The sequence below is a fragment of the Lolium rigidum genome, chromosome 7, assembly GCF_022539505.1.
Source record: "Lolium rigidum isolate FL_2022 chromosome 7, APGP_CSIRO_Lrig_0.1, whole genome shotgun sequence".
In the NCBI taxonomy this organism is placed as follows: Eukaryota; Viridiplantae; Streptophyta; class Magnoliopsida; order Poales; family Poaceae; genus Lolium; species Lolium rigidum.
In genome coordinates this window covers 21,343,962-21,354,808 of record NC_061514.1, presented here as the reverse complement: position 1 = coordinate 21,354,808, position 10,847 = coordinate 21,343,962, and the positions used below count along the sequence as shown (strand labels likewise).

General features: G+C 42.0%; 1 protein-coding gene across 1 annotated transcript; it reads right to left on the bottom strand.

The window, feature by feature from the left end:
• Positions 1 to 3,781: 3,781 nt before the first annotated feature.
• LOC124674095 (cullin-3B-like) lies at positions 3,782 to 8,675 on the bottom strand. The gene is made up of 2 exons (XM_047210126.1): positions 8,455 to 8,675; positions 3,782 to 6,080 (listed from the first exon to the last, which is right to left on the bottom strand). Exons 1-2 carry the CDS (start codon positions 8,613 to 8,615, stop codon positions 4,046 to 4,048), a joined length of 2,196 nt encoding a protein of 731 aa, XP_047066082.1. The 5' UTR covers positions 8,616 to 8,675; the 3' UTR covers positions 3,782 to 4,045.
• Positions 8,676 to 10,847: the final 2,172 nt, after the last annotated feature.

Below are 10,847 nucleotides of genomic sequence, written 5' to 3'. Positions count from 1 at the left end.
GTGCGCAGGGCCTGAAAAGCACGAGCGCCGCCGGCAACTCGTACTACTCAGCAACATCCTCCGGTTCCTCCTACTGCGGCCTATCGTCGGCGTCGACGTCTGGGAGTCCGAGTCAGCGGGTAGAGCCTCTTCTTTCCAATACTGGAACGTGCCGACGAAGCGCCGCCGCCAAGCAGTCAATGTCCCCAACCGCAAGCGGCCATGGTCACATACGTTCCTGACCTTTCCATCCACTCCCTTGGCGGCGGCTGTCCACGACGCACACAATAACATTGGTGAATTCAGTTATGACAACGACATTAAACCCCAAAAACTCGGTCTCCTTGATGATGGCGGTAACTTCAGCAAACAAGGTTATAAAAGCAAAGTGGGCAAATTCAGCTCCGCCCATGGCAACGGAGGCCACCGGCCATCGGCGGGGCAAAAGCGGGACAGTCAGAAGGAGGGCACATGCAGCCACTGCGGGACGACGGAGACACCGCAGTGGCGGGCCGGGCCAAATGGGCCACGCACGCTGTGCAACGCGTGCGGCATCCGGTACAGGATGGGCGGTGACAAGCTTGTCCCGGAGTACCGGCCGTCAACGAGCCCATTCTTCAGAAACGGCGAGCACTCCAACCGCCACAGCAAGGTGGAGAAGCTCAGGGAGAAGAAGGTGAAAGCCCTCAAGGTCGGCTTCGGCTCAGTTGGCGTCTTGACGCCGGCGAGGCCAGGCGGCAGTGTAGATAGCACAATTCCTTAGGGAACCGATCAGGTATCTTCAGTGGTTATTAGCATGTTTATTTTGGTTATTTTTTATTATCTTTGACAGGTTGAAGTGGATGGCTGTGTTTATGTAAATATATATACCTAATATTAGCTAGGCTTAAGTTAAAGCTCATGGCCTCATGTATAAATTAGTGGGAAGAGTTTTAGCATCGTTATTTTGATTTGTTAGGTCAACGGTTTGAAAAAGATAACCGTGTTTATGTAAATATATAAGTAATACTAAACCAAACTCAGCTCATGTATGGATTACTCGTCAGGGTTTTAGCACATTTATTTTTGATTCGTTAGCTCGTTTCGTCATGGGGAAACGCTCCCCCTTTGTCATGGCAGTGTTTATGTTTCAGAGCAGATGAAACTGGGTTGCAACCTTAAGATCTTTCGATTTTGGCTTTGAGTTTTTATTCTCATATTTGCCTTTTGGGATTTGAGTTGGTGAATTTCATTAGACATTCTATCTGTCCATCGCAATGTGATGAGTGCTTCAAGGAATATTTGTCGATATGAAGTAATCACCATCAAATATGGAAGGAAGTTATACATTATTCAATATGGTCAACTGTTTACTTAACACTCTAAACTCTGGAAGCACCGAAAGCTTTGCGATTCTGGACAAGCTGGTCCCAGAGTACCGGCCGTCAACAAGCCCCTTCTTCAGGAACGGCGAGCTCTCCAACCGCCACAGCAAGGTGGAGAAGCTCAGGGAGAAGAAGGTGAAGGCCCTCAAGGTCAGCTTCAGCTCAGTTGGAGCCTTGACGCCGGCGAGGCCAGGCGGCAGTGTAGATTTTTTTTTCGTACAGGGTACACCCCAGCCTCTGCATCAATCGATGCATACGGCTCTTTATTGAATTTATTAAAGTACTGAGTTACAACCTTATTAACATATCACGGATCGCTCAAAGTTTCTATGAAAATCAACCATCTAAAGAAGATAAAAATAACAAGCCGCCACAAGATCTTCATGTGAGTCGCTTGTCAGTACGCCAGCCGCACTGGCTGTAGAAATCCCGTGCTACCATCGCCAAGCGGTTGCACCCAATATCCATGTCCCGTCGCACATCCTCCTGCTGAATAAAGGACCACATATGGATCCAATGGGTAATTAAGGGAACAACCTGCAAAAATGATGAAAAACTCTTTATTTCAAACCTTCCAGATAGCCCAAAATAAAGCGCACACACCCACTCTAACGTGGCCTTTATCCTTTTTAGCTACCCCATTTAACCAATTGCCAAATAGATTTGTCACATTTGAAGGAGCTGGAATATTAAAAGTCATATAAATAATGCGCCAGAGGATTTTAGCAAAAGGGCAAGTAAAGAATAAATGTTGAATTGTCTCATCTTGATCACAGAAGCAACATCTAGAACACCCATGCCAATTACGTTTTTTTAGATTATCTTTCGTAAGGATAACTTTCTTATGAAGAACCACATAAAAATCCTAATTTTTAGTGGCACCTTGATCTTCCAGATAAATTTCTTGACATCTCCTGTATTACCTTCAAGCAAATCAAGATACATGGATTTCACTGTAAATTTTCCCGACTCGGTGAGGCCCCAATGGAAAGTATCATCATTTTCAGAGAGATGAACTTCCATTAGGCGGTGCACAAGATGAACCCATCGATCCCATCTATTATTTGATAGTGATCTCCTGAAACCTATGTTTAAAGGAGTCCCATTTCATAACATGTGCAACCGAAACATTGGTTCGGTTGACAATACGATACAGAGAAGGATATTGTTCCCACAGGGGCCTATTGTCCAGCCAAGTATCTTCCCAGAACCTCGTATTCTGACCATTCTCAACCCTCATGGATCCTCTCATAAAGAAGTCATCTTTTACCCCCATCAACCCTTTCCAGAACTGCGAATATGTAGGTTTAACTGAAACCTGTGACAACGTTTGTGTAGATAGCACAATTCCTTACAGAACCGATCAGGTACCTCTGGGGGTTATTAGCATGTTTATTTTGGGTTTCTTTTTTAGCTTTGACAGGTTGAAGTGGATGGCTCATGGCTGTATTTATGTAAATATATATAGGTAATATTAGAAGCTCATGTATAAATTAGTGGCAAGAGTTTTAGCATCGTCATTTTGATTTGCTAGGTCAATGGTTTGAAAAAGATAACCGTGTTTATGTAAATAAAAGTAATACTAAACCAAACTCAGCTCATGTATGGATGACTCGTTAGGGTTTAAGCATATTTACTTTTGATTCGTTAGCTCGTTTTGTCATGGGAAACGCTTCCCCTTTGCCATGGCAGTGTTTATGTTTCAGAGCAGATGAAACTGGGATGCAACCTTAAGATCTCTCGATTTTGGCCTTCGGTTTTTATTTTCATGTTTACCTTTTGGGATTTGACTTGACGATTTTCATTAGCTCGGTTAGTCATCCTAATGAACACTGTTTTTCCATAGACATTCTATCTGTACATCGCAATGTGATAAGTGCTTCAAGGAATATTTGCCAATATGAAGTTATCACCATCAAATCTGCAAACGAAGTTATATTGGAAAAAAAATCAATGTGGTCAAATGTTTACTTATAACACTCTAAACTCTGGAAGCACCGAAAGCTTTGCGCTTCTGGACATGAAGAAAGCTAACAAAACCATATCAAACACCACAAAAAAAGCTGCAAACATCAATGCATAACTTGTTTGAGCAAGAACTAACGCATCAAGTAAAAGACTTGAGCACGGCACCACGGGTACAATAACCAGCGGAACTTTCTTCTGTGGCATTGTTCTGTTGATGCATGCATCCCGGGTCTGCTCCTTTTAGTTTGGTGGAGCGGATCACGGTTGATTATGCTCGTGTGGTTGACGTCCTTTCGCGGTCTGCGATGTGTCATCAGCAAGGGTGGGCGTGGTCCTGTGGTATTGTTGTTAGGGTGAGCTTGGCTCTGTTTGTTTGTATCGGTTTTCACCTGGTTTCCCCTTAAATAACTAGCCACTTTCTTGTGCTTAATAGATATATCATATGCATCAACAGCTCATCACCAGCAACATATAAGATAATCCTCTATATATGTACCAGAGATGGCAGACCTGAAGTCAGAAAGCCACCTGATCTGTGCAGCACTGCTACAGCCAAAATCCAAGTATGGGTACACATAAAGTAAAGCATGACACGTTTGTTCATGGACGGACAAGTTCTAATGTTTCGACAGCAGACACGTTTGTTCATGGACGGACAGTTCTAATGTTTTTGACAGCAGACACGTTTGTTCATGGACGCACACTTCTAACGTTTCAACAGCAGAGACATCTACCTATGCAAGATAGCGGTACAGCTTCCTATCTGTCTTGTCCCTCTCAAGGAACTCACGCTCAATCAGGGACTCAATTCTCTTCTTTATCACCACAGGATTCGGCAGGAAGCGCGACTGGAGCTGCTTCGTCACCTCGGTGACTACGCTGTTGTGGTCAAGGACTCTTCTGGACTTCATGATCCTGACGATGGCAGCCTCTACCTGGGGCTTTCGGTCTTCCTCGACTCTGTGGCGGGTCTCCTGCTTCTCTGGTTCCGTTTCCTTCTGTGCAACCACCGTGCCAATCTTCACCTTGACCAACTTGCTAGTGAACTTATCATTGAAGAAGAAAGTGTCGCTCTCAGATATATCCTTGCTCATGGGTTCCTTGCGCAGCACATTCTTGCCCTTCACACAAGCAAGAGACTGGAGGCAGCGCTTCAGATCAACATGAGGTATAGCTGTCGCCTGCTCAATATCCTTGTATGTCAAACCATCATCCGAGTTAAATAGCATCAGGACACACATCTGGTAAGTTGAGACATTGAGCTCATGTTTGCGGCTTCCAAATGTTGCTTTAATGTCCGTGTTCCCCATATTCGTCTGCCAAGTCAATCTCCTGCCATTGTGAGTGCCAAGGTAGTAAGCCCTGAACTTCTCACATATATCAAGGATCTCAGGTGGAAGATTGCAGGTAGCACATGGTTGTGTTGGCCAAGACCCAGTGGTGAGTATCTGGACAGATATTGTTGGGCCATCAGTATTACCAGAGAGAGCGGCATGGAAACTTTGCATAGTATCGTGAGATGTCTTCATATCAGTGAACATGCCTTCCAATTTTGAAGTAAACTGGTAGCCACATTCTGTCTTCAGCTTCACAAGCATACTCCTCTCAGCTTCATCAGAAGAAGTTTTCCCAGACAGAAGACGTTTTGCCAAGTGTTGCTTGTAATACTTCTCAAAAACATCTTTCTCCTGCAAGTACCTGAAGAGCATCATAACCTTGTCAAGTACTGTCTCAATATCCTCTTCATTGGCTCCTTTAACACCTTTCCGAAGCTTGTCATCAATATACAATGATATGAATTCAGGAGAGCGGTTGTTTAAGTTGATGAAATACTCAAATGAGGAATTCAGAGCATTTTGGAAAGCCTTGTCATTGCTGAATGAAACACTGACAATCTCATCATACTTGTCCTTCTCATTTAGAAGACGCTGGACGAAATCAACAGGGTCCCTTAATCTCTCTGGGTCAGTCACTAAAGTTTTTCCTGTCTCCTTAACATGATTAGTCATGACAGATCTAATTGTTGAGTGCCCATCAGGAACACGCTTAAACAAGTCGTACATCCTGGTTAGGTCCTCATGTTTGTCATCAATGAGCATATTCACAAGACCAGAGTTCTCCATAAGAATCAACCTCTGCATGTGATTTGAGAGCATCTCTTTATCCACAACATTAGCTATTTTGTCTGCAGTTTTGGAATCCATATACTGTGTCACACGTTCCAGTTCCTCAGCGAGACGCCTTTCAGCCTTCTTGAGATACTCACCACAGTCGCAACACTCAATGAACTGCTGTGACTCACCACTATAGAAACTTGCAGATGCCTCAAGGAATGGCCTCTCAAACTCATCCTTATAGACAGAAGACCCTAGCTCCATCAGCATTTTGGTTGTATTCCTCATCAAACCTCTGTTTATTATCTCACCCATCCTCTCTCTATGAATGAGTTCAAGAAGCGTGTCAAGCAATCTCCCTTGAATTTTGGGAGAGCGGACAACGATATCTCTCCATAATTCCAGACCAAGTTCAAACACAGCTGTCTTTTTGCTAGTCGGAATAAATGTTCTATCCATATACATGAGTATATCTCTGATCATTTGCGATGCCTTGATATGATCAGCCCATCTTCTCTGTAGGTCCTCCAGGAACAGACCACCTTGGGCAGCCTCTACTAATTTTCCCATTTCTTTGAGGTGTCCTTTCAAGTTCTCTGTCAGTTTATCATAAAGCTTCCCACCATGCTTGTTAAGAACCAAGTTATAAGCAGTCCTGGCCAACACAAATAGAGTATTAAGTAATGGAATTCAAATAGTCATATTTCTATGAACATCCAACAGCAACAAGACCAGTCAGTAAAATATGTCCTAAAATAACATTCAAATAATAAAAGAAGTCATTCAATGGACAGGAACAACACACAGGGATACATTACAAAACCAGATTAGTTTCTTAAACTGTTGTCACAACTGTAAACAGTTTCTAGTACTATTTCAAGTCCAACGATTCACAGCACCACCACAGGTAAGCCCTAAAAAAGGTCACCAACATAGACTACTCTGCAATGTATTTACGGCATACTTAGTTGTAACAATACTACAAACCCCAAACCACCCGCCAAAAGAAAGAAGGACAAAGAAACACACATGCCAGCCACAATTTGTAATACATTATAAATACTACTTTTCCTGAAAAATCATTTGTACAATATATTATGATAAAAAGTGTGCTTCATACTTCTTTGAAATAATTCTCCACTGAATTAAAAAAAAAATCAGACAAGTTGCCTACATGATTTACATTCCAGACTAACAAGTATTATCAAATAATTGCTTAAAAAGATCATCTATACGCCGCAATTTCATATCAGGTATCTCTTTTCATCCTATATTAGTAACAGCAGAACTTGCAAATATACAAATGAAAAAGAATGATTCTTTGTAACAAACTAAGGATCAGAGGATGACCAAAACTAGTGTACAATAGCATAATTGCAAGACTCCAACTAATAAAACATATGTATGACCATGCAAGGAATAAATTTCAGAATAGAACAGTGTTTGCAAGTTTTGAGGAGAATATTTCAGTGTCATTTCCTATTATATGCCTACCTAATTTAATAGTCTACCATACCCCAATGGAACTATGTGGATGTCGTTACTCATTCTATGTGGATAATTCATTTCCGCCCAATTGCTAACTCCCTGGGACAAGCAAATGAGTTGGGTTAATGTGCATGTTTATGCATCCATGAGTGGTGCGCCGACAAATTATACTACTCCGGTAAACAATAAACTAGCTAACTGAAACATTATGACGGCTAGTATGGTCATTTCAGCAACTTTATTTATGACTACTGTGAAACGCACCAGATGAAGTCACCAGATAAGATATTGGCTTTCAAGATGAGAATTGAGAACAAAGTACTTAAGATAACGTGAGCTGGATGGGCTTTTCAATCAGAATTGAGAACAAAGTACTTAAGATAACGTGAGCTGGATAGGCTTTTCAATCACATCGCACATCACTGGAAAAATTAAGAGCAACATAAAATTTGCAGCGCATCAAAAAACATATTTATGTCACCTATATCGCAGCCACACTGGCAGGTCAAAATCACCCAACTAATTTCTACCAAAACCTAGCGCTGTTTCTCCAAAACTACAGCATTGCAAGACATATAAATTACAGAACAATTGAACACCAGATACGGACTTGCATAAGTCACAGCCACACCAGCGTGGCAAAACCCATGCAACTAACTTGTACCAAAAAAAAGTTCTGAACACATTTTCCCAAACTAAAGCAGGGCAAGACATGCCAATTTCCAGACAACAAAAACAAGCTTTGCACAGGTCACAACCACGCACACGTGGCAAAACCCTTGCAACTAATTTCTGCTAGAACTAAGAACTACATCCACGAATCCGAAACTACAATCAAGAGCAACACATCCCAATGTCCAAACAACGAATGGAAACTTGCGCAAGTCACAACCACACAAGCGCGGGGAAAACCCTTACAATTAATTTGTGACGAATTAATCAGTATACATCCACGACTCTGAAACAACAATTGGATCAACGCTACCCAATTTCCAAACAACAAATGTGAACTACGCAAGTCACAGCCACAAATGTGTGGCAAACGCATGCAGGTATTTTGTACCAAAATTATGCACAATGTCTGCGACTCTGAAACTACGGTCAGAGAAACATATCCCAATTTCCAAATACAGCATTGTGTAAGTTGCAGACACATAACCGCAGCAAAACCTGTGCAACTAATTTCTATGAAACTTATATGATCCTATTAGCACATCCCAATTTCGAAATAACAAAGAACAAATATTCATACATATAGAATAACCTAATGGACACCCCTGACCGATCACAAACCTCTACACTCCTGGATACCCCCAAATCCAATCGGCAGCCATCCAACAAAACCTAGGAAAAACAATCAGGCACGCCCTCACATCACGAGGAATCCAATCTATCAATCCAATCCCAATCCGCACCAAAATATTTACCATCGGTCGCCGCACCTCCCTGCCTCCACACGCAGGACGCCGCAGAACAAAATTCATCTAGGAAATAAAAATAAAAACAGGGCGAGAGGGGCGGAGCAGGGTAGAGGTGTGAACCTGTAGAGCTCCTCGAAGGAGAGGCCGCTGGCGTTGTGGTTGTAAATCTCGCGGATGGCGTCATCGAGCTTCTTCCAGGACTTGTCGAAGAACTTGGGGTCGACCTCCACGCGGTGCTTGAAGGGCTCGATCTTGGGGATCCGCTTCCTCTGGGAGTTCATCTCCCCGCCCGCCCGCGCCGCGGCGATTGCCCTAGGGTTCCGGCGAGGGCGATGGCGAGGCGGAGGCGAGGCGCCGAGGAGGAGTCCGGAGGGCGGAGGATGAAGAGGCGATCTGACAGATGGGCCTTCGCCGTAAGGAGTTTCGCTTGTGTTTATTTAATGCGGCTTTTCTGGATTTTCGTTATCCGGGACGCATCTATCTTTGGCTCTTCGGCTTTCACGTTTGTGTTGCCGTTTATATATCTTCACGCGTGCGTGTTGCGGTTTATATATTTCACGTTTTATACTCACACTTCAGGACAACAAGCAAAAGAAAGAAGAACCAACAAACCAAACATGGGAGAAACCCCCTCCAATAAGGAGGGGAAAAAACCATGGACCCTAGCTGTTATAAACGTGACAAGAAAACAATGAAAAACGATAAAGAAAAATGCAGCGGAGATAAGATTTATTGTGGAAAATCTCTTCCAACGCAGAAGGGAAAAAACTATGGGCACGAGCCAGCAAATATTTCACTATGTCGGGGAGTGTTTACAAGCATCGGTGGTTATCTTATAATCTGATAAACCCCAGCCGGCGGCTTACAAGAGGTATATATAGGCGGTGGCATCGATCCGTACCGCGGGGGGAGGGGGAGGAAGCCTCCCTTTAGTATATGAAATTTGGATCACAATATAACACTAGTAAGCAAAATTTCAATGAATCGAAACTATTTAGAAAACGACGTTAGTGAACCCTAGCCGATGGCTGAGTAGAGATATTTAAAGACGGTTGGTGACGATCAGTAACTCGGGGACGAGGGGCGAACCCCCCCCCTCCCCCGCGGAGTACCTGCAAGGCACGCCGATATTGATCCAATATGGATCCAGAAGTTGGCCTTCTTTATGTGAATTTGGATCACAACATAACAGATGAAAATCATGGCAGTACTTGAGCACATGAGACGGCGCATCGTCGTAGGTGCTGCGGCAAATCCCACAGCCCTCCACATCTATGAGGTGTGTTTCGGAGATGCTTCAATTTTTACGACGAGGGTTTGTAGATTTGGCCTTGAGCTCGATCGCCAGAAGCACTTGCTTGGGCGCGGACAAGGGGTCTTTTGGAAAATACTTGAGCGCATGTAGGGCGAGGATGAGTATTTGATATATCATATAAACTATTAGTTGTAATATTCCTTGTTATAGTTGTAATGATGTCATGCTAAATTTAAATTGTTCTTATAACCAAATTTATCTGAATTACAATCGAGGGCAATATAAAATATTCATAATTATACTAAACATTTATACTTTAGTTTTTTTTTTTGCATCAAGTATAAATTTCATATTGTTACTTGAAATAGTTAACCATACACAAATGTTGATAAATGTTACTTTTATTTAATGTTTTAAATATATATTAATGAAACTTCTAGAAGATAAAGAAGGCACTTGCATGATACTTTACTGTTGTTTTTTGGGTATAATGTATCTTGCAATTTACACATAGCTAATTACTAAGTTGAATCCTCTTTTGTTTAACTAGCATTGCCACCACCAAATATAATATAGTGTGGATTGTAGTATATTTGCAAACATATAGTTTAATTATTTATATTCTTGCATGTAACAAAGAACATGGATATTTAGTTATCATAGATTTCAGTATAACCTAACGGTCGTCACCTATCTAAGTTATTTGCGTCCTACATGATATACGCGTATAGTATTATTCGAGGAAAATCTAAAATATAAGGTTTATTGCCCTATAGCACTCGCGTGGACATTCATTTAGGGATTCGATTACTTTTTCTTATCTAATGCAAACTCCTCTATTTTCTCATGTTATTATTTAGTGATGCATAATCTCTCTCAAAACTTGTAAGTATGTTCTATAATTTATGTGCCAAAAAATATACACTATTTAAAAATGGAGGGAGTATATGACTAGGAAGCTTGGTGATTGGCGTCACACCGCACCCTTTGCTATTAGATTGCATGTTAAAGTATTATAAAAGTATCATAATATCTTGGTTGCTGAAATACCGTCAAAAGTGCTAGCCTGGAACAGGGCCGATCCATTCTTTTTCGGGCCCACGTGCAAAATGACAGAAAGGACCCTTATTCACACACAAAAACTATCAGAACAGTATATTTCAACCTAAAAACCCATCATATCTCAATAACAAAGAGTATTCAGTACATATCATAGATCCATAATCTTTTGAACTCTCAAAATGACATAGCATCACTC